The 25,330-nt window shown below is 41.1% G+C and overlaps 1 protein-coding gene across 2 annotated transcripts in view; it reads right to left on the minus strand.

The window, feature by feature from the left end:
* CFAP47 (cilia and flagella associated protein 47) overlaps window positions 1-25,330 on the minus strand; it is a 642,446-nt gene that overhangs the window by 509,902 nt on the left and 107,214 nt on the right. The window contains exons 27-28 of one of the 2 annotated variants that reach the window (XM_037902107.2): window positions 14,536-14,636; window positions 2,593-2,727 (exon numbers count right to left, since the gene is read on the minus strand). In XM_037902107.2, coding sequence (XP_037758035.1) covers window positions 2,593-2,727; window positions 14,536-14,636 — 236 coding nt within the window. Of the gene's footprint in view, window positions 1-2,592; window positions 2,728-11,301; window positions 12,742-14,535; window positions 14,637-25,330 lie in introns of those variants that run through there. The other variant, XM_043538024.1, reaches the window with a different exon arrangement.

Consider the following 25,330-nt stretch of genomic DNA (forward strand, 5'->3'; position numbering starts at 1 on the left):
TCCTCCATAAACTTATCAAGTTTAATCTTAAAGCCAGATAGATCTTTTGCCCAATATTCTCTCTCTCTACCTACTTGCTATGATTTGAATCTCTTCTCTTTGTTAAATAGAGTTTTGTTTGTTTTCACTATAAACACATCTAATTGCTGTGTGTTAAATAGAGCAGTGGCCTGAGGTGAAGCTAGTAAGCTGAAGTGCACTGCTTCGTTGAGAGCAGCAAATCTGTAAATACTGTGCGTGTACAGCAGAACAGAGGCAGGACACTCCAGGGAGATGCTCATAGTGCTCAAGGGTTGAAGCATATCTAGCACTAATCTGCACATGGACAGTGGAGTGCTTGTGTTGCCTGTAGGACCAGGGAGCTGTCCCCCAGCAGGCACAGACAAGGCTTCCCCACGTTAAGGGTAGGTGGTAACAAAGTGTCTCACAACCGTAGGCACCCCCAGAAAGCATCACGACTACACAGCCTAATTCATCCCCAGAGTACCACCCATCCTGTGCTCTGTGTAAAAAAATAGTATGGGATCACATAATTAAAGACCATATCTTAATGCATACATATGAAGGGACCAAAGTAAGATTGCATGGACAATGTTCATTCTGGCATTTCCTAACTTGAGAGTGCTTGATTCGTCTACATTTTAATCCTTAACATTGTATTTCCTACTCTTTCATGGTTTAGTTTATGGATGAGAGCAATCTTAACTAACATTAAATGAAGTTGTTTATGTATTTCCTCTGCTTTTTTAATAGAAAGAATATTTTATATATGTACTTTTAAATAATAAAGCCTTTACACATTTTGTTGCCTCCTATGTATATTTTGTTGTCATTGTAGTCTTTGTGAAACTCCATACTACACCACTCCCTGTTAACTGAAAAGTAATTAACTATTCAAACAAAACATTTTACTGGAACTTCAGTGTCTTTTTTTTTTAAATTGTGTAACACAAGACTATGACTCAGAGATCTAGAATTTCCTATTTCTTTTAAAGGTGAATATTCAGAAAGTACCAGACCCAAATTTGGAAGGATCAGATAAACAAACAATCTAAAGGAAAAGAGCTGGAATTTTGTAGCTTATTTTCATGTTATCCTTTTTGAGGAAAGTAAACAATAACGTTCTGAAAAGAACCAGTGTGCCTTATCCCAGTACAAACCCAAAGGAGCACAGGAGGAGCTGAACCAAACCCTGTCTGCTTTCATTACAGCTCCTCCTGGGACCCTTCTTTGTAACAATGTCATGGGAGCCTAAGAGAAATCAATTATTAAAGGCAAGTGTTGCCATGACAACCAGGACAACAGTGACCCTTCCCAAGTACATAAATGAACTGGAGGGAGTGATGAGTGGTTAAATATCTCTGACGTTTCAATGTTTCAGGCAGCAGCAGGGGAAGGAACCATGCATTGTGGGGGTGAAGGGAAGGGGAAATCAGGCTTTTCCCATGTTTTAAGTCTTTCCAAATTTCCTAAGAAACCAACAGCATACCAACCCAAAATACATACTGGAGATCATTCCACACACATTTATTTGTGTCTGACACCTGGTTCAAATTTCCCATGGCATGTTTACAAAAAAGAGTTCCAAAAAAAGGTGAGACCCTGAGTTACAGGCTTTGCAAAAAAGAAAATTTTGATTCAACTTTAATTGCTGTGAGACTACAGTAGATACTGTCTTTGCTACACTAATTACTACAGTGTTTACATTTCTTAAAAAGCATTTTATCATCATCATCATTTTGGTCTTCACATTTTTACGAATAACCCATTTAAATTTTCACTGTGCAGGATATTAATATTCATTGTGTGTGGTTTTTGTTTTGATTTTCAATCTAAACTGGTTTTATAATTGCTTACAGTTTAAAAAGGGAAATAGTCATGTCAGCTGATTCCTCTTTTTAAAACCTTGTGTTAGCTATGTGATGAGGATCTACTGTATTGCAAATTCCCTTTCCATTGGGGAGTTCTATCAGAATTTCTCTTCCTTAGACAATGGTAGCATGGTCACCTTAAAAAGGACCAGATTCCACCACTCTTATGCATACTGAGTATTAATTTGTTCCTGGAATAGTCTCACTCATTTTAGTGGGATGGCTCCAGTCACATGATATTACCCTACATGAGTAAGAATAGCATAATCTTGCCCAGAGTTTGTTATTGGTACAGTTATTGGCACAGTAGAATCCAAGCACAGGTTGGGTCCACCCACCACAAGGTTAAAACTCAGTGACTATGGCAGCTAATTTTTGCCCCCCTCAGCAATCTAGTCGGGCACAAGGCTGTTATCCTGTAATCAGTTCAGTACAGGAGGGAAGGGGGTTTGCTGCATGAATGAGACTCCTAGACACGCTGTGTAACCAGTTTGGTTAATTCCAATTCCAATATGTATTTCCCCTCTGTGTTCATGTCCTCCAGACATTCTATCCTCTGCTCAGAGGGGATGGGATAGTTTCCCAGACATTCACAGGCTACACTCATTGTCAGGCAGCATAGCAGATAAGACATTTTTCTTTAAAAAATTTAAACACGGCAGTAGTAAGCAGAAATACTGTTACAGAAATCTATATTTTTAAATATTAATTGCTGTTTTACCTGAAGAAGAGCCTTCATAGGCTGAGTTAGTGACTACACAGAGGGAACTGGAGGAAGTACTATGGGACAGTGATCCTGGAGTGTAACAGGGATGCAAAACAGCTTCTCCATTGTTGCAGATTATCCCATTATGGTCTATAAAATACAGATTTTGAGCTGAAGTTTGATTAAAATGCACAATAAAAGACATTATCTTACTGGCTGTGTATTAATGGTTCACATACATAGTTATCTGCTATTAAATCTTGGTTTCTTTTGCAGCTCAATTTATCGGGTAACACTTATAGTTTGGCTGATGATAACATGGCACTTCTCTAAACAGTAACTGAAGAAAGAAATATGTGCAATTTTCCCCCCAGCTATAATCAGTACTTCTCAGGTCCAGGCACCTGCTGAAGAAACCCCAGAGGAGCATTCCCAACTCTAAAGCTCTTAGCCAGGAACCAAGTCCTCTTTTAAGGCATGTCTGACTCCAGCTCCTCATTCAGTAGGTCTCAGTGTTTCATAGTCAGCCTTTTCAAAGCACTACCAATCCCAGACATTTCACAAAACAAATTAAAAAGCAGCATCTACAGACCCCTCAGATCTGTTGAGATGAGCACAGGAGTAACAACACTGAAAAGTAATCCATGTTTTCTGAAAATAGTATTTTTTTAAAATCCAAAGATACCCTTTCTCAGTACAGTCTTACTCTCCACTGCTGCAGGGGGAAAAGAGGCTACTAGCAGGGATACAGGCAATTGGGAAGTAGTGAAAGATTACCAGCAGGTGAGGTTGAGATAACGTATGAAGTGTTAGGATACAGATATTCAGGCCTGTCTGTAAAGGCCTATACTCTAAGAATTTAGGTGTATTCTTATCACTTGGCTAGTTAGAGGTAGAAAAGAAAGAATCAAAATCACTGTCTGCCAGTGTAAGGTCCTTCTCGTACTGTGACAGTCTGAGGCCCTGTTCTTAGGCTAAGGCCTTTGGCTAAGCAACAGAGGCAGCCATAAGCTAGGAAGCGACCGGTCACCTCCTCACATTCCAAACTAGTCACATTGAAATAAGGTGCTATTGGGCTGTTAGGAATACAATCCTGTCCTGATAGTGCCTATCACCTTCAGAGAAAGAGAAGTGCCTAAAAGATATAAAAGGAAACTTAGTTTGATAGCATCCTGTCTGGCAAGAACTCACTTATCAATAGCTGGGATGTGAAATCCTCACTTCTGTACTGTTTCGTCATTATAGTTCCCACTTTGCTATTGTTTGTCTGTATAATCTCTGTCTGGTTCTGTGATTGTTTCTGTCTGCTGTATAATTAATTTTGATGGGTGTAAACTAATTAAGGTGGTGGGATATAATTGGTTACATAATCATGTTACAATATGTTAGGATTGGTTAGTTAAATTTCAGGAAAATGATTGGGTAAGGTATAGCTAAGCAGAACTCAAGTTTTACTATATAGTTTGCAGTCAATCAGGAAGTGGCTGGGTGTGGGAAATGGGAACAGGGAATGGGGGTGGGGAAACTGGAATCATTTTTGGCTAAGGGCAGGAATGGGAACAGGGACACAGGTGTAAGGCTCTGTGGTGTCAGAGCCGGGAAGGGGGACACAAAGGAAGGAAACTGGAATCATGCTTGCTGGAAGTTTACCCCAATAAACATCGAATTGTTTGTACCTTTGGACTTCGGGTATTGTTGCTCTCTGTTCATGAAAGAAGGACCAGGGAAGTAAGTGGGTGAAGGAATAAGCCCCCTAACATCTTGGTGCCGGTGACTTGGATGCATTGCATCGGATAGGTGAGTGGCAGCCTGTAAGTCCCCCTCCCCAACAGTCTGCGCAGCTGCTTGGAGGGGTATAGCGAACTCTCTTGATGGTAGTTGCGGGTTCTGGCAAGCCAGGGTAAAGGATTTTTTGGATAAATGGATAAGGAAGAACCAGGACCCACACCAGGTGCAGGGGTCACCCTGGGATGAGATAAAAAAGGAAATGGAGGAAGTGTTAGGGGACCCAGAGGGATGGGGGGTGGCTGAGGAGCCCACCCTCCTTGGTATATGGGTAGTGGAAGAAGGTCCCTGCCCATGGGGACTGAATGCCTTCCAGGGAAAGGAGGCACTTCAGTCTGCTTGTGAGAGGTTTGAAGTAAGGGCAGCATTATGGGAAGCTGCCAGTAATCTTTCAAGTTTGGTGCTGCTTCAGCAAGGGCTGCTGAAGAGTTGTAAATTAGTTAGGGATAGTGAAAGATGATTTAGCACAACAGGGTTTAAAGTCAAAAGCAGAGTTAACAGACTACCTTTAGAGACTGGAGCTGGGACTTGGTCCTGAGGGAGTGGAGAGAAAGAAGGGGAAGAAAAAAAAAGTTTCAAAGTGCAAAATGGCAGGGTTTGCAGGAGCAGGTAACAACCCCCACTCTTCTCCCAGAGCCAGAATGAGAACCTGGGGATAAGGGTTCCCAACTGTTTCAACCCAGGGAGCCTACTCTTGGCTCAGAACGAACTATATCCTTTTCTTCTTTTCCGTCTTCTTTTCCTCAGTTTACTTAATTTGCTGCTGGTAGCCTATACTTTAAACTGACCTGACAGGCTTAATTGGTTTCTTTCCACCTCTCCCCCTGCCTTTCCACACTTTTGTTTTTCTGAAGTTTTAATGGAGGGTACTTTGGATACTTATGTGAGATGTTTTGGGTTATTTTGGACAAAGTATGACAGAGGTCTGCTGTATTCCACTGGAATTTTTGGAGTAAAAGATCCATGGGCATCCATGGAGACAAATGTTTTACTGCCTCTTTGAATAGTCTCAAGGTAAAAACTTTACTAAAGCTTTTGATGCTGTCTCACGTGACCTTCTCATAAACAAACTAGGGAAATGCAACCTAGATACAGCTACTATAAGGTGGGTGCAGAACTGGTTGGAAAACCATTCCCAGAGGGTAGTTATCAGTGGTTCACAGTCATGCTGGAAGCGCATAACAAGTGGGGTCCTGCAGGGATCGGTTCTGGGTCCGGTTCTGGTCAATATCTTCATCAATGATTTCGATAATGGCATAGAGAGCACACTTACAAAGTCTGCGGACGATACCAAGCTGGGAGGGGTTGCAAGTGCTTTGGAGGATAGGATTAAAATTCAAAATGATCTGGACAAACTGGAGGAACAGTCTGAAGTAAATAGGATAAAATTCAATAAGGACAAATGCAAAGTATTCCATTTAGGAAAGAACAATCAGTTGCACACATACAAAATGGGAAATGACTGCCTAGGAAGGAGTACCACAGAAAGGAATCTGGGGGTCATAGTGCATCACAAGCTAAATATGAGTCAACAGTGTAAGGCTGTTGCAAAAAAAGCAAACATCCTTCTGGGATGTATTAGGAGGAGTGTTGTAAGCAAGACACGATAAGTAATTCTTCCACTCTACTCTGCGCTGATTAGGTCTCAACTGGGGTATTGTGTCCAGTTCAGGACGCCACATTTCATGATGGATGGGGACAAATTCGAGAGAGTCCAGAGAAGAGTGATAAAAATTATTAAAGGTCTGGAAAACATGACCTATGAGGGAAGATTGAAAAAAATGGGTTTGTTTAGTCTGGAAAAGAGAAGACTGAGAGGGGACATGATAACAGTTTTCAAGTATGTAAAAGGCTGTTACAAGGAGGAGGAAGAAAAAAAATTCTTAACCTCTGAGGATAGGACAAGAAGCAAGGGCTTAAACTGCAGCAAAGGAGGTTCAGATTGGACATTAGAAAAAACTTCCTAACTGGAAGTTAGGAATAAATTGCTTAGGGAGGTTGTGAATCTCCATCATTGGAGATTCTTAAGAGCAGGTTAGACAAAAACTTGTCAGGGATGGTCTAGATCGGGGCGGGGATTTTTTTTGGCCCAAGGGCCACATCGGGTTTCCAAAATTAGGGGAGGCTGTGCCTCCCCTAACTGCCAGGCGTGGGCCGGCCCCCGACCCCTATCCAACCCCCACTGCTTCTCGCCCGCTGACAGCCCCCCCCGGGACTCCTGCCCCATCAACCACCCCCTGCTCCTCTCCCCTGACTGCCCCCCCACCACCCCATCCAATCCCTCCTGTCATTCCTAACTCCCCCCCCCCCCGGAACTTACCCCCATTCAACCCCCCTGTTCCCTGCCCTCTGACCGCCCTGACCCCTATCCACAGCCCCACCCCCTGACCACCCCCTTGAACTCCCCTGCCCTCTATCCAACCCTCCCTGCTCCCTTACCACGCTGCCTGGAGCACCGCTGGATGGCGGCACTACAGCCACGCCCCCCAGAGCACTGGGTCAGGCCACGGCTCTGCAGCTGTGCTGCCCGGCCACCCAGAGCATTGCACCAGCAGCACGGTAAGCTGAGGCTGCGGGGGAGGGGGAGCAGCAAGGGAGGGGCCAGGGGCTAGCCTCCCAGGCAAGGAGCTCAGGGGCCAGGCAGGAGGGTCCCGCGGGCCGGATATGGTCCGTAGTTTGCCCACCTCTGGTCTAGATAATACTTAGACCTGCAACGAGTGCAGGGGACTAGATGACCTCTCCAGGTTCCTTCCAGTTCTATGATTCTATGAAGTAGAACTGCAGAGGGAGTTTGTTGACTTGTCAGGCCTGGAAATTTAGGGCATGTAGCTTCAGTCTTGCACAACAATTCCTGCTTTAGGCCCCAACCCACCAAAGCACATGTTTCACTTTAAGAATGTGAACAGTCTCATTCTTTATATTTTGTACAGTTAAGTCTTAAGGGCAACTAGTATCTGTTCTGAATGTCTTGAAAATTTTTATAAAACTTTCTTTGAGACTTAAAGGGAGCTAAAAAATGGGACTTCAGCACTTGCTTAATGTTAAGCATGTGAGAAGTCCTTTGCTGGTTTGGGGCTATTAATGTTGGGTCATTATCAGTTACATTCCCCATAAGTGTCCTCTGTGTTCAGTCAGGGACCAGATGGAAAATCATACCCAGTTTAACAATTTTAATTTCTTTGGCTCCTACGTTTATAATAGTTAATGTCCAAATCTACCCTTGTGTGAAATTCTGTGCTTGGGAAAAACTGGAGTCATTTAAGTCTTTAGTCAGAAACAGTGATTATTAAATTTGTTCAAGACTTTCAGAACAGGTAATAGTGGGCCTTTGAGACTTTAGCTGAAAAAAAAATTAAAACCATGAGGATTTGTTGTTTTGGACTTGTAAAGGGGTTTGCATCAAAAATAAGCCTTGTCAAGAGACACTAGTGCTACCTCAACTATGAAGGACTGCAGTTCTCAATCAGAAGAACCATGAGCTGATCACAAAAGAATTTGAACCTGAGAGCTCAATTTAGCTACCATTAAAGTCAATGAAAATACCCATATTAGCTTTGTTACATTGTTGATAGTTACCTCATTCTGAAAAGGCCTAAAGATTTGACTAGCATTCTTTTAAAGTTATTTTCCTTTCTTAACATATTAAAAATTCCATAAAAAATGTAAAATGACCCCCGTAAGTCAAATTAGTAGTTTGCCAAAAAAGATAAAAATAAAACAAGCTAAGCTGAACTAAAAGGTTTTACACCAAGTAAGGAAAGCAGAAGACATATGTAGGACTCAAGAATGACTGACTGTTCTATACAGCTTTGAAGAAAAAAAATGAACAAATTTCAAATTACATTAAATACTCAATGGATAAGAGCAGGAGTACAGTCATATCCACTGGAAGGCAAAATACACTATGCTGGGCAGGGCACAGTGGCTCAACATAGTAGTTTCTCTTTGGTTTAATGCCTGTAACAGTTTTATCACTCTTGAAGTGACTGCCATCTGAGTCAGCACCAGTTTAATCAATTAATCCTGCAGCCCTTTGAAAAACATAAATAGGTATTTTTACCCCATTGGAATTGTGCATACTATATATGTCACACAATTGCAATTTATGAGAAAAACATTTAACAATCTTAAACATCAGAACAAGTTAAGGGAGATATACAGGGTCAAATATACAGTGTGAACAGTATAGTACAACAATGCATTTATCTAGTAATAGGGTAGATAGTCTTTCCAAGCATGCTCTATTACAGAACAAAATACAGGTTTCAAATAGAAGACTCCATTTAAAAAAAAAAAAAAAATCACAGCATCAATCCTGCAACTGACTACAATGAAATTGTAAAAGAGGACCACCAATCTCTCTCTGTAGCACAGTAAAACAAAATTTCTTTAAGGTACTGTTTCAATGGTACCTCGCACCAGTCAGGTTAAAAACATATAGAGATTGTATAGGAATAAATGTTGGAGAAAGTATAGTGAAATAGGAGATTTTATGTATCTATGGTGAACGTGTCCAGTCAGAGAGTATTAGAATGCAGTCAGTAATAAAAAAAAAAAAAAATCACAAATTATTGGATATTATTATCAAATTATCCTTTGACAATCCTCTAGGGCTTCCTAGTGGAAATAGTCACACAAGTGAGCATACTTTAAAAAAGCAGACTTTAACAAACGCAGAGAAGTGGTAGGTTAGGACTCAGGGAAAGAAAATCTAAGGGATAAAGGAATGGCAGCTTCTCAAAGACAAAACATTAAAGGCAAAAGACAGCTCTGCAATGACCTGAAAGTCATAAAGGAATTCGACAAGAAATGGAAACATGGACGAATTGCTGAGAATGAATATAAAAGTATAGCACAAGCATGTAGTAACAAAATCAGAAAGGCTAAGGCACAAAATGGAGTTACATCCAGCAAGGCACATGAAAGGCAATAAGAGGAGGCTGTACAAATACATTAGGAGCAACAGAAAGCCAAAGGAAAGTGTACGTCCTCTACTTATCCAGAAGAGCTAATAACTGATGGCATCAAGAAGACTGAGGTGTTTAAGGTCTATTTTGCTTCAGTCTTCACTAAAAAGATTAATGGTGAGTAGATACAGTATTAATATAAATACTAACAACAAAGGGGAAGGAACACAAGCCAAAATATGGAAAGAACAGGTTAAAGAATATTTAGATAAATTAGATGTATTCTGGTTGGCAGGGCTTGATGAAATTCATCCCACAGTATATAAGGAACTAATTGAAGCAATCTTGGAATCATTAGCAATTATCTTTGAGAACTCAGAGGATGGGTGAGGTCTCAGACAACAAGAGTAGGGCAAACATAGTGGCTATCTTTAAAAAGGACCCTGGGAATTACAGACCAGTCAGCCTAACTTCAATACCTGGAAAGATACAGGAACAAATTATTAAACAATCAATTTGTAAGGATCTAGCGGATAATAGGGTTATAAGGAACAGTCAGCCTAGATTTTTCAAGAACATATCATGCCAAACCTTCTTTGACAAAGTTACCAGCCTAGTGGATGGAGGGGGGAAGCAATAGACACTATATATATTGATTTTAGTAAGGTTTTTGACACAGTCCCACATTATATTTTCATAAGCAAATTAGTGAAATGTTCTCTAGATAAAATTATTATGAAATGGGTGTACAACTGGTTGAAAGACCATACTCAAAGAGTAGTTATCAATGGTTTGCTGTCAGACTCGGTGAGAGTATGTAGTGGGGTCCCGCAGGGGTCTGTCCTGGGTCCGGTACTATGCAATGTTTTCATAATGACTTGGATAATGGAGTGGAGACCAGACTTATAAGATTTGAGGATCTGGGAGGGGTTGTGAGGACTTCAGAGGACAGGATTAGAATTCAAAATGGCCTTAACAGACTGAAGTATTGGTCTGAAATCAACAAGATGAAATTCAACAAAGACAAGTGAAAAGTTCTTTACTTCAGAAGATAAAATCAAATGCAGAACTATAAAATGGGAAATAACTGGTTAGCTGGTAGTGCTGCTGCTAAGAGTCTGGGGGTATAGTGGATCACTAACTGAGTACGAGTCATCTATGTGATGCAGTTGGATGCATCATTCTGGGGTGCACTAACAGCAGAGGTATGTGTAAAACATGGGAGGTAATTGTCCTGCTCTATTTGGCATTAGTGAGGCCTCAGCTGGAGTACTGTGTCCACTTCTGGGTTCCACATTTTAAGAAAGATGTAGGCAAACTGGAGAGAGCCCAGATAACAGCAATAAAAATGATGAAATGTTTAGAAAACCTGACATATGAGGAAAGGTTAAAAAATGGGTATGTTATTCTTGAGAAAAGAAGATTGAAGTGGGGGACCCGAGAACAGTCTTCTGATATGGTAAGGGCTACTATAAACAGGACCACGATCATCAGTGGTCTCATATCCACTAAAGGCAGGACAAGAAGTAATGGGCTTCATCTACAGCAAGGGAGATTTAGGTTAGATAATAGGAAAAACTTTTTAACAATAAGGGTAGTTAAGCACTGGAATAGGCTTCCAAGGGAGGCTGTGAAATTCCCATCATTGATATTTTTTAAGAATGGATTGGACAAACATCTGTCAAGGATGGTCTAGGTTTACTCAGTCCTGCCTCAGAACCATGGACTAGACCTGATGACTTCCCAAGGACCCTTCTAGCCCTCTATTTCTCTGATTCTATGAAAAGGAAATGAAGAATTAATCTGTCATCTGTTAGTAACTGCTTGGCTATTGATAGCCTTTCATTGGAAAAAGAAAATATAGTCCAACTGTAGAAGAATGGCTAAAAAAAAACATGGGTAGTTATGGTAAAATGTACACCCCATTTACAGCCCAGAAAAATAAACAGAGGCCAAAAAGATACTTAGATATTTGGCTAACCTTTACTCAGTACTCAAACAAAGCACATTCACTTGCAAAAACACGAGCACACGTGTCCAATTTTTTTTAATAGTAACATTTGATAGACATGCCAGATCTGTTAAATATGTATAATCAGAGATTTCATTCCATTTAACAAAAATCACAAGAAGTTAAATGCCATAGAAGTATGCTCACTGTGTAATATGCTAATACCTTTCAAAGAGAGAGATCTGATGACCATATTTATGTATAATGTCTCTTTAAACACAAGCTCACTGCTGTAATTATTGTTTAGTTTCTGGTATTTACATGACAAGGCTTTGTAAACCTGTTAAAAAACCTGTTCATAAATAGTTTTAAAATGCTACTGAATGCATTCATTTTAATATATTGTATAATTTCATTGTAATGATATCTTTATCGCATGTAATTTGTTTATAAGCAATATTTTGTGCATTTTTTTTACTCCAAGTGTGAATAAGTATGAAAGAAGAGTTTCGTACTAATTATGTAAAAACTTTATATTGAAGAGCTATTATAAAGTGGTTGTCACATGGGACCTCCGGGATATAACATTGCCAGTAGTGAAATTCTGCAACATTAGAACACAGCTCTTCGAAGTCCTGCACCTTGTTTCCTCTTACCAAAGAAAAATGCTGAGGACTCCTGTGCAATGATTGTCTAACAGACAGGATAACCGTATGGAAACCAGTGTACAATGTCCAGTGAAAAGGCATTCAGTACTGTCTGTCCAGGGGATCAACTGGCAGAGTAACACATGGCAATTATCACTGTGGATTAAAAATGTCACTAGCCTGTGGTTGCAGGTGTTTATTAGGCCTTCAAATAATGTCATTTTACACATTCTCACAGGGACACATTTTGCTATGTCCCTGACTGGATGGCCCGATCATGTGGGACCAGATTTAGGCACACACAATTTCCCTGGTTGAAATAGGCAGGTTTGAAGGATGGCTGTTGTGGAGTGATAGTGCTGGGCTCTGGTGAGCCGCTGCAAGTGATCTCTTTTGACAGAGCTATGCCTTGGGGCTTACGCATTAGCAGTCATCACTGGGAAAGATAAGCAGCAGCCCATAAACGGGTTTAAGGACCTGGCAAAGGGCCTCATCTCTCTTCCCATTAAGCTAGTCACCTTTGTAAAAGTTCTACAGGCCACCGCTACTTAGGTGGGAACAAAGTGGCTACAAGGAATGAATACAGCAGCCCGAGTTCAACCCCCCTCAAGCCCAGGGGAAAACAGCTTTTCAGATCTAACAGAGCTCCCTTCTAGTCTCATGAAGGAAAACAAAATCTGCAGTCACTGAAGACTCTGCAGGGTCCATGCAGCTACTTATTCCGGATTCTTGCAGGATTCAAAGGCATCTGAATAAATTCTGAACATCAGTTGAGTCCTATGGGCAACTGAGGATCCTCCTTACTGGGATCATTTTTGAGGTTTTACTCAATTCTATCTGATTCAGCTTCAAACTTCCATCGGGATAAGAAAAACTACAGATACAAATTAGGGTTGTCAATTAATCGCAGTTAACTCACGCAATTAACTCAAAAAATTAATCGTGATTAATCACAGTTTTAATTGCACTGTTAAACAATGGAATACCAATTGAAATGTATTAAATATTTCTGAATGTTTTCTACATTTTCAAATATATTGATTTCAATTACAACACAGAATACAAAGTGTACAGTGCTCACTTTATACTATTATTTTTATTACAAATATTTACACTCTAAAACTGATAAAAGAAATAGTATTTTTCAGTTCATCTCATACAAGTACTGTAGTGCAATCTCTATCATGAAAGTGCAATTTACAAATGTTGATTTTATTTATCTTTTTGTAAAATAACTGCACTCAAAAACAAAATAATGTAAAACTTTAGAGCAGTGGTGGGTGACCTACAGCCTGTCAGGATAATCCACTGGCCTCCAGACCATTTATTTATATTTGCACGGCCGCACACAGCTCCCACTGGCCACGGTTCGCCATTCCCAGCCAATATATTCTGTGTTGTAATTGAAAATCAACATATTTGAAAATGTAGAAAACATCCAAAAATATTTAAATAAATGGTATTCTATAGTTGTTTAACAGCACAATTAATCCCAATTAACTTTTTTAATTGCACAACTAATCATGATTAATTTTTTTAATCACTTGACAGCCCTAACACAAACGAATAGCGCTGAATGGTCCCAAAAAAATCACAGACACAGATCATGTTGTTTTGTTTTTCCTAGAATTAGCAACCTGCTCTTGTTAATCTGAGGAATGTAAGGACCCCAATCCTGCAAATTACAATATGCGGCCCTGGCCTCTGTACATTCACAGACAGCCCCAATGATATCCAATGGGGTTCTCACAGGTAGAGCACTCTGCTTCCCCATTGTTATTTACAGAATTGGACCCAAGTAATAAACTGAACAATAGAGTCACACTGTGGTCACAGTAGAATTTATCTTAGCTTAATTTTTATCACGTTACAAACATAAACCTGCTGATGAATTGTTTGGAGCAGGTTCCAAATGTAATTTTGCCACTGCACACATTCTAGTTGCCTGCCTTATCTTGACCCTTCTCCAAAGATAATTTCAATGGTTGTAACCGGATTCTAAAGCATGGACATCCCCTTTAAGTAAGAAAGGTCCATCCATGTAAGTTTGACTTATTTTACACTAATCAATCTGATGTCTTCCAGTATTTTCACAGTATTCCAGATATATTTGAACAAAACGCTACAAAAAAAATCTCATGCCTTTTCCAGAATCTCAAAAATACTGAACACCAGTTCCAACTATTATATAAATTACTCTGTAATAACTTTACCATTCAATCATGCTGCTTTCTTCTGTGCTGTTTTTTCGTAACTAGTCCAATTGTAGGTGGCACAGAAACTGCCTATCAACCATAGCTCTCTGTCAGCCTAATTTAAATTAATTTATTTTCCTCCATGTAGTTATGTTATCTTTTCTACTCTTACTCCACTATTAGCACAATTATTCTAAAAGTTGTAGGCTTGTCATACATTTTTCAATACATATCCAACTTATTTTGTCCCCTACTTTCAGTAAGAACAAGCCTGAATCTGCATGAATCCCAACGTATTATAAAAATCTCATTATGAGTTATGTTACTTCTAAGTACCAAATAAAAATACTTCCTTAATTAAATAAGTAGCTCTGATCATGATAAAAATTATAGACAGACTATTGTAGTTAATATAATTACAATGTAATAACATAATTAAAAAGATTAAGTGAGGAAATGTTCACTACCCTTACCACTTCTCAAGATAATTTGCTGGTCTGTGCAGTGGAATGCCAGGTATGGATATACGGTAAGAAGGCAGTTCTCTGCTGTGGCAGCAACCTGAAGCGAGAACCTGGGGAGATCAGAGGGGAGGAGAGAAGTATGTTTTTTAATATATGAAAAATAATCTTTCAATATTTTCTATTAATATGGCTGTTCTTCTGTTAAATTTCTCAAATATTTCACAGTCAAGCTTTTTTTATGGTCACCTGATTTTTTAAGATTGCCTTCGATTTAGCTGTTGTATGGTGAACAATAAAGTAAACACAGATATTAAGGTAACAGTAACCAACACTAAAAATAAGATATGCAGCCAATTTCTGCTCTCTTGTACTGTGGTGCAGTCAGTAGGGTTGCACTGCTGTGAGAGCACAATTTGGAAAGTTTGTGTATATCAATAACCCACAAACAGTGAAGACTGATACAATAGTGGTTCTCTCTTATCTGGTACATTCCACTCTGAACATGAATGTGTCATGAAAGTTTAAGGGGTAGAAAGGATTTATTGAAATAAGTGAACTGTATCCATCTGAAAACAAAAATAATTAAAATTAGAGTTGATATTTTTGAGCATACTAAAGGAGGTTGCTGTCTTGCAAAATAGATTATGCAATTTTTGACACTGGAGAAAGTTTATCACACCTCAAAGAACTCAGTAAAAACAAAATAAATAAACAAAAGAAAAAAATGGGAGAGCAGTGTCAAATACTCAGCTGTCATCTACTCGACTGTCTTGAATCCATGAAGCCAGAGGGCTAGAGAAAGTTGCATATGAAGGCCTATAGTTTCACTTCCCTTTTCCTGCACTATTACATGCACCTTTTTCTACTTTATGTAAAATTGATAATAATTTCATCCGATAACACTTTTACAGTATGTTAACACACAGGGAACATATACTACACAAACAGATCTTATACTGTCAAAAAGTAAAAGTTTCTAAAAAGTGATCAAGTTATAGGTCTGAAGCTATAAACACTTGGTACCACTGATCATGTAAATTTATGACTTTTTTTCCCATGAAGGTACGTTATAAATAGTAGGTGAACATAACTAATTTATTGTTTGTGTTTGTAATGGAGCATAATCAAATTATATTAAAAAGTCTAGGTGTTTTATTTGAAAATAAGGTAAACATCCTCCTAGCAAGTGTGGAATTACTATATATGGTATATCACTCACTCAGTGGAATCAGTTTTTAAACGCTTAATAAAACAAAATCAAAACGTATGTGTTATCTGAATGAACCATTAGTGGTTCACTCATTTTCATTAAACCAGTCCTGAGATTCTGTAATACTTTATTTAGGGAAACAGAACACCAACTGAAAAAATATCTATGCCTTTTTATTTTGTCCTAAAGACTTTCAGGCAATTTGTTTCAGTGAATACAAATACATGAGTGACATATTTTGTATTAAAGTAGCTGAATTGTGACCGACAGGGACATTGGAGATGTCACAGTAGATCATCAATCAAGCATCCTGTCTCCAACAGCATTCAGTAGCAGATGCAGACTGTCAGCCATGAAAGGTTTCTAAAAGGACAGATAGCCCAAAGACATCAGGATCTTCCTGACGGAAAGCTTTTTATCATCATGGTCTGGGGTGGATTTTACAGAATACAGGAAGAAATGGCATCACCTGTTTAGGGTAATGAGAACAAGACTGTTTCAAAATCAATAAGGGCAAGGAACATAAAGGTTCAGATGCTTTAAAAGATCCTGAAGGGCCAAAGGGATCCTAGAGTGCAGCAAACAGAACAACTCTGATTAGATCCAGAGCCTGTGTAATTGGCGTGGAGTGGGGGGGAAATAAGATGTTCCATGGAAGCTCTGTGGGATAACAATTGTCCTTTCAATTCATTGGCACACAGTGCCAAGTAAAGTGAGGCCCTTATTGGACTTGGTCATTTTACTATTACTGCAACACAATAATAATGTCCAATGACAGACATCATGTTTTCACATGATGTGCAAGATTTAATGCTTGTGCTGTATGTGCACTTAAAAATCAATGGATATTGACCAGGGATATATCTACACAGCCCATGGCGGCAAGTCACAGAGCCCACGTCAAACATCTCAGGCTCCCACTGCGGTTTTAAGAACTGTCGTGTAGATGTTGTGGCTCTGGCTAAAGCTCAAGCTCTGATGCCCACCCCCTTCCTTAGGCTATAGAGCTCTAGACTCTTGACCCAGGCTCTGAGACTCATTGCTCCCTGCTGTGGAGATGTAGCCTAGAAGGTTCCAGGGCTCATTCATACTTCCCAAGAGTAAGGATCCATGCAGGCAAAATGTCAAAGAGGATTGGTCCATAACCCCCAGAGACTCCAAAGGCCCTGCTGTGGAAACAGGTAGGACATGACAGATGGAAGGAGAAAGAATTGGAAGTTGAGGACATGAAGGCAGGGACTTAACTGCTGTGATCTTCTTTCTCATTAAACTTATTCAGCTACCCATCATGCAGGCTTTTGTTAGATTCTTTTGCTATCCTAGAGCAGACCAGTCATTCACCTGATCTAGCATGTAAGATATTATGCAGTACACACAGCTGGAAAGCCATAGATAATGTGGGATAAAAAGCATTCTGTTAAGTAAACAGAGTAGAAAATATGTACCCTTAGATAATAAAACAAGAACAAGGCCATCACAGTGGCTGATAATTCCATCATTAAAATGCAAGTTTTAAAGCTAGACAATACAGATCAAATCCTATTAACTACACCAAGCCGAACACTACGGGTTTGGTACAAGAAAGGACTACTCACACCAACCTCTATAATCTGCTCCCCAGAGACCAGCCGTGGAGTCAATCTGCAACCACTACTGCAACACAAGGTCTACAGTAAACCCTGGCAGCTCCTATGTTCCACCTCTGTAAAAGTAAGGCAGGTGGATCTGTCAGGTGCCTGCACCCAGAGCAGTGAATGAACACCAGCAGAGCACAGCAGCATTGCACCTACAGATGTCAGGCTACAGCTGAGCAAATAACTGATATTTTCTGTTTGGTGGCCAAATTGAAAAAGTCTGGAAGAAAGAATTATTTTGGTTTGACCTGAAATGAAAATTTGTTGGTATCTCACCAAACAGAATAACTGGAAAAAAGTTGTTTAGGCTCAAATGAAATATTTTGTTTGACCAAAAACGAAATGTTGCATTTCACTTTGGGGTGTTTTGGGGCCTCCTCCTCTTTTATGGGGGGGTGTAGTTAAATCTAACTACATTTCAAAATGAAACACTGTAAAATGAAAAGTCAAAAAGTGTTTCATCTCAAAAATGTGAAAACAAAATAAACTTTTTCTGAATTTCATACACACACACACAATTTTTATTCAATCAAAGCTATTTGCCAAATTTGACCAAATTCACGAACAGTTTCAGCTAACCCAAAACTGCACTTTTTGATGAACGAACTATTGGCTGAAGAAATTTTGCCCAGCTCTACTTCAGACCCTTTATGTGAGATCCTGGCATCTATTTCTCCCCTCTCACTATATATAGCAGAACTGCATTGGGTTCTATCTTCTGGCTCTTCCATGGTGAGGGAGGCCAAATTTACTGTTACATAAGTCCTAAAAAAGCATTTGTGTAGTCAAATAAATAAAATTTTAAAAAGTGTAATGTGTATTAAAATTGGAGAGCCAGACCATCAACATGCAACATTCTCATTGATTTGTTTTTCAAGTATTGTAGTGATTTTTCCAAAGTGAAGGATCTAGATTTGCAGCTAAGTGTGACACCCCTTCTATTTTCTGAACACTTGGGCAAGATATTCTCATCTTTTCTACCTGCTTTTACTTGCATCAGCCCTGCAGAATAAGAAGTCTGTCAATCTGGTTAAGGGTAGTTAAAGAAGCAAAAATTCAGATTATCAGTAAAAAAGAAAACTACAAATTAACTGGAAAGATGGGTTGTAAATTAAGGTAATCTTAGATAAATATTATTAGTGTAACTTCTCATGGTTCATTTAATTTAATCTACACAAATAGCAAATTGCCTTCTTAAAATACAACCATATTCCTTTACTTTAGAATTCAGGTTTATAGTCAGGGATAGTCTGATTTTACTACAAAACCTGCTTGCCATTGTGTGCCAAATCCACGCTGTGAAGCAGCTAGGTCCAAGAATGCCCAGCCACCATGACCTACTCTTACTTATGGCGCAAAGATTTATTATTTATTAAATCAGATTTCAGTCTTATACAAACTCAAAACCAAAAGACACCAATCCAAACCTTAACATGAGTGTCCTTGACATGCACTTAGAAACACAACTACATAGGAGATGCAAAGTAAAAATTAACCAAAGCAGCAGCACTTCATCTCACCTTTCCACACGCCATTTCATCCACAGTCATGTAAACCTTATAGCCTAAAACGTCCCGTTGTACTATCCCCACTAGACAAAAATCCCATCCTCAACTGCCTCAGCATTTCACCAATGCTCACCCCAATAGACTGGCTTTGCCATGTACCCAGAAGATACAATTAACCTAACACTGACAAACCATCAAAACAGGTTCCTTGCCCCAACAGGGAAATGCACAAGAAGAATCGAATTTCCAGCTGCTTATCTTCTAATCGCATTCCAAACACTAGATCAAGAGCTGGAGTTCAAGATCTTCGTGATTCAAACCTTTACAACAAACACTGTCTCTTTGGAGGTGGAAAAACAGAGAGGCTTTTTAATTCTGGTGGTACAATTCAAACAAATTAACATCTTTACAACAGCAATCGTTACAAATATTCACAATACACAATATTCCTTATGTGGTGTATAAGAGGTTACATACCAAATAATTATTCTCCAAATGTATTGCCTCCATTGACCCAAGCTGTGGGAATGCAATGGAACCCATTTCACAGCAGTGAGCTGCTGGGGGAGCAGGTCCCTCTGTTTCAGCATTCTAGAACTAAAGACTCAAGAGACAACCCAACACCTCACATGTACCTCAGTTCCTTTCTAAGATCGCATTCCAGCAAAGCAATTTAGAGTTCACAAGTAGTCCCACCACTTCAGTGGAACTGTTCACATGCTTCACTACTTTGCTGGATCAAGGTTGAACCTCTGGGCACATCCTCTAAATCTCCCAAGCAGAGGCTGGATCGGAGTGAATGTGCAGAAGAGATACATTCGAACAGAAAGAGGTTATTTAACAAAACTCTTCATGACATTGCTTCTATTCATCCTCACTGTGAGAGCCTAACTAGCAATGACTGTGCTAAGTAGGTTAAGAGGTGACTTGATTATAGTCTATAAGTACCTACATGGGGAATACATATTTACTCTTCGATCTAGCAGAGAAACGTATAACACAATCCAATGGCTGCAAGGTGAAGCTATACAAATTCAGACCGGAAATAAGGCACACATTTTTAACCATAAGACAAATTAACTGTTGGACTTGCTGGACAGCCACCAAACATTGCTCTTCCTCCTCATTCAGGCATTCAGCAGTCATGCTATGAGATACAGGGAACTGAGTGCAGGTGCAAAGTGAGACCTTGGTTCTGACTGAGTAAGTTGGGAATGGGGAGAAAGCGGTATGGGAGGCTGAATAGACAGTGTGAGAACGTCGGAGAACCAGCACTGCCTTGGCCATGCTGGGGAAATGAGAATGAGCTTAGCCTGATCCGCCTTGAGCTGGAGGATGACCTGAGGGATGATCAGGATCTGGGAAAAGGTGTTGAGGACAGCTGACTGCCAGCTGAGGTGGAAAGTGTCGGACAGGGAGCCTGGACTGAGGCCCTCCTCGAAAGCAGAACAGATGACGTTGCCTGTTGTCCCTTGTAGCAAATAGGTCAATCATCGGGATGACCCAAGCTGTGAAGATGACCGGTAGGACATTTGTCTTCAGAGACCACTCGTGACTCATGGAAATGCCTGCTGATGATTCTGAACCCTGGGTAAGTGAACAGCTATCAGGGTAATGCTCTCCTTGATGCAGAACTGCCACAGCCTGATCACCTCTAGGCAGAGCAACCTGGAGTGTGTGCCCCCTAGTTTGGTCACACAATACACCACAGTGGTATTGTCAATAAATACGTGAACCAATGAGTCTTTGATACGGTACCAAAAAGTGCGACATGCATTGTAGATGGCCCAAAGCTCCAGCATGTTGATATGGAGCGAGACCTCATGCGCCAACCACAGTCCCTGCACTTTCAGTGACCCCAGATATGCCCCTCTACCCATCACGGAGGGTAACAACTGATCTGGTTGGCAAAGGCTGCCAAAGGCAATGCCTTATTAAACAATCTCTGGATGCTTCCATCACAGCAAGGAGTCCAGGACCAGTGGAAGAAGATGAACCAGTCTGTCTAGAGATTGAAGGGTAGGATGGTAAATCGTCTAGAGCCACATTTTAGAGGGGACGTAGGCGCAACCTTTCTAACTGGACCATCTGCATGCAAGAGTTTCAAACAACTCCAAACAGTTGTGGAAGGCTCAGTCTGCAGACTGAGGTGGCAAATTATCTCAAAATGGTTGGTCGGCAAAAATGGTTTCAACATCACAGAATCTAATGAGGCCCCAATGAACTCTATTTTTCAGTGGGAGCCAAAGTTGACTTCCTAGGGTTTAGAATGAGAGCTAGACAGTCAAGCAAGTGCAGCATGTTTGCTGATGTGGGCAAGAACTTGCTCTCTAGTGCTGCCCCTCAGAAACCAGTCATCTAGATACGGGAAGATGTGAATTTCCTTCTTCCTAACATACACCATAACAATGACCACACATCTGGTAAAAACCCAGGGCGCAGAAGAGGGGCTGAATGGAAGCACTACATACTAAAAGTGGCATTCTGACATGATGAATTGAAGGAACTTTCTGTGGCTTGACAAAACCATCACATTAAAATAGGCATCCTTAAGATCCAGAGCAGCAAACCAGTTGTTCCGAGAAAACATAGGGAGAATAGTCAACAGTGACTGTTCAGAACCTCATATATCTGATATGTTTGTTGAGACTGCAAAGATTGAGATGCTTCTTACCCCTCCCTTGGATTTGGGTACCAAGAAGTACCAGGAATAGAAGCTGTGACCCCGATGTTACAGTGGAACCTCTTCCATCACTTCCAAAGCCAATAGAAATTGGACCTGCTTGAGCAGTATCTCATGACGGGGTCCCTGAAGAGGGGTGGGGAGGATGTGTGGAGAGGAACTGCATGGCATAACCCAGTCTGATGGTACCTAGGTCCCAGCTGTCAGTCGCGATAGCCCCGAGCATTATGATAGCGGGACAGTCTGTCCCAAAAGGGGAGACATGAGGATAAAGGAGCAATGACTAGAACAGTGCTCTGGTCCAAGGAGTCAAAATGGGCTCTTGGATGATGCAGGGGAGCATGTGTGGACTGGTCAAACCCCGAGCTTTCTCCTATGGTATCTATCCGTCTTTCTGGGGTAGCCCTGTTGCATCGAAAGAGGGAAAGGCTGGCCAAAGATGCACTATGGACAATACTACTGCTGCTGTTAAATGGTGTAGTGGCGCCTCTGCACCACCAGCGTTTACAGCCCCAAGGACTGCAGGGTAGCCCTAGAGTCCTTGAAGGAGCACAGTATTTCATCAATTTTGTCCAAAAACAGCATTTGGCCATTAAAGGACAAATCTTCAATGGCTTGCTGGACATAGGAAGCAATGCCCAAAATCTGCAGCCAGGAAGTCCGCCTCATGGTGACCGGAGAGGCCATCACTCTGGCCGAGGTGTCTGTGCCATCAAGTGCGGACTGCAAGGACATCTTAGCCACCAAGCAGCCCTCAGTGACAAATGCCCAAAATTCCTTTCACGAGGCCTCGGGCAGCTGGTCTGCAAACTCTGATATAGTGGTAGAATTAATTAAATTGTATTTGGGCAGGAAGGCTTGCTGATTAGTAATTCACATGTGTAAGGTAGAGGAGGTGTAAATCTTCCTGCCCATGAGCTCCAATTATTTAAAGTCCCTATTCTTGGGTGTGGACTTAAACCTGCCCTGCCAGACTCTGTCATTCATTGCAGTTACAACTACAGAATTTAGGCCTGGATGGGAGTAAAACCCCTCAAATCTCTGCACAGGAACAAAAGAACATTTTTCCATGCGCTTAGCTGCAGGCAGTAACAAGACGACTGTGCTCCAGAGAGCCTTAACTGATTCAGGGAGCACACCGCAAGTAGGGAGGGCGACTCTCCCGGGGCAGATGGCTGCAGGATATCCACTAATTTGTAGGTGTTCTCTTGCAAGAACTTCACTTGGATACCAAGAGATTCAGCTACACACTGCAAAAGGTCTCGTTATGCCTAGTTGGCAGCCAGTATCAAGTGGAGTGCCCCAAGGGTCAGTCCTTGGGCCGGTTTTGTTCAATATCTTCATAAATGATCTGGAGGATGGTGTGGATTGCACCCTCAGCAAGTTCCCAGATGACACTAAACTGGGAGGAGAGGTAGATACGCTGGAGGGTAGGGATAGGATACAGAGGGACCTAGACAAATTAGAGGATTGGGCCAAAAGAAATCTGACGAGGTTCAACAAGGACAAGTGCAGAGCCCTGCACTTAGGACGGAAGAATCCCATGCACCGCTACAGACTAGGGACCAAATGGCTAGGCAGCAGTTCTGCAGAAATGGACCTAGGGGTTACAGTGGAAGAGAAGCTGGATATGAGTCAACAGTGTGCCCTTGTTGCCAAGAAGGCCAATGGCATTTTGGGATGTATAAGTAGGGGCATTGCCAGCAGATCAAGGGACGTGATCGTTCCCCTCTATTCGACATTGGTGAGGCCTCATCTGGAGTACTGTGTCCAGTTTTGGGCCCCACACTACAAGAAGGATGTGGAAAAATTGGAAAACGTCCAGCGGAGGGCAAAAAAAATGACTAGGGGACTGGAACACATGACTTATGAGGAGAGGCTGAGGGAACTGGGATTGTTTAGCCTGCGGAAGAGAAGAATGAGGGGGGATTTAATAGCTGCTTTCAACCACCTGAAAGGGGGTTCCAAAGAGGATGGATCTAGACTGTTCTCAGTGGTAGCAGATGACAGAACGAGGAGTAATGGTCTCAAGTTGCAGTGGGGGAGGTTTAGGTTGGATATTAGGAAAAACTTTTTCACTAGGAGGGTGGTGAAACACTGGAATGGGTTACCTAGGGAGGTGGTGGAATCTCCTTCCTTAGAAGTTTTTAAGGTCAGGCTTGACAAAGCCCTGGCTGAGATGATTTAGTTGGGGATTGGTCCTGCTTTGAGCAGGGGGTTGGACTAGATGACCTCCTGAGGTCCCTTCCTAATATTCTATGATTCTATGCCTTAAAATCCTCTGGTATTGAAGGGATGATCCAAGCATCACAGAATTATCCAGAGATGACAATGAGGACCTTAACTAAGCTGAAGCCAGATCCAGTTGGAGGGCTGATGGACCCAGATAGGACTCTGAAGACTCTGCCTGGAGGCTTGGGGAGGATTGACGGTCACCACTGCAGACGTGGCCAGTGATCTCGCCTTCAAGCAAGACGAAGAGGAGGACCTCCACAACTGAGGAGCATCCCACAGATTCCCTGGAGGCCAATGACCTGGATAAGACATTGGTGGCCAGTAGGCACTGGGTCCAGAGCCTCCATCCCAACCAGAAGACGAGTATCAATCCAGGTATCCGTAATGGTCCATCAGCAACCCTCGATCCAGGTTGGGCGATGAAGAGTGGAGGGATGATGAGCCCAATTCTGACATCAGTGTAGCCAATTACTTCATTTTATCATTCATTTATTGTGTGATGTTATGATTAACATGCTATCTCATATATAATCATTGTATGCTAAATAGATTTAAGTTGTAGAATTTTAAAAGTATCAGAGGGAATAAGTATACATTAGATATCTAAGTAAGTAGGGCTGAAACACAAGACCTACAGGCTGATGCCTGTAAGATGTCAGCTTAGCCATACTAGGCCATAGACGTAAAATGCTTGACATAAGTAAGTAACCAAAGAATGTCCCTATCCCACAGGATCATAGGAAAAAATGTGCCAATGGGTGGTTTTGCAAAAAATTAACTGTAAGAGTTATTTTTTGCTTACAAGATATCCAGTAGTCACATTTTTCTAACACATGCCATAGCCACAGAGTGCACCATGTGCATAAATGCTAATGAGGTATAGTCAGAATCACATTATAAAAAGAGGGTGCCCAGACTGGGAAAGTTTAGCGCCCTATTGGAAGCTCCAGCAGGAACCACCCCTCTACTGATGATCAATTGGCAAGGCAGCCATCAGACCTTAAGAATATCATTAAGGATGTGAGTATAACTACATTTGTAACTTGTGCATTAGTCTCTATAAAAATTCTGTAGGCATGGGAAATCTTAACTTTAATTGTAACTTTAATAAAACTTGTAAAACACATTAGACATTGTATTTGTAAATGTATGAGTGGTCACTATCCTTGGTCTTTATGTGTTCCCAGAAACAAGTAGCAGGGGTGATTTTCACTCTGTTGAGCTTGAAACTGTAGTCACCAGAGCTGAACCCACGATGGCATAACACCACATTACAAAATTCATGTTAAATAAAATAAAAGGCCGTACCAAGGAGCCTCAGGATCCCAGAGATAAGGGTGGAATGAGACCAGAGAGAGAAAGTAACCAGTCTGGCTCGTCCATCAACCAGAATGAGGCAGGAGGCAGCACTGCCAATGGAAGTGGTACCATCAGTACTGAGCATGCCCATTCCAGAAATGGTGTTGGCCCTGAAGTCAGCAGCGGTACCAGAGTGTCTGAGGGTACTGATATCAAGTGCAGCGAAAGTTGCCAC

The sequence above is a fragment of the Chelonia mydas genome, chromosome 1 (assembly GCF_015237465.2).
Source record: "Chelonia mydas isolate rCheMyd1 chromosome 1, rCheMyd1.pri.v2, whole genome shotgun sequence".
Lineage (NCBI taxonomy): Eukaryota > Metazoa > Chordata > Testudines > Cheloniidae > Chelonia > Chelonia mydas.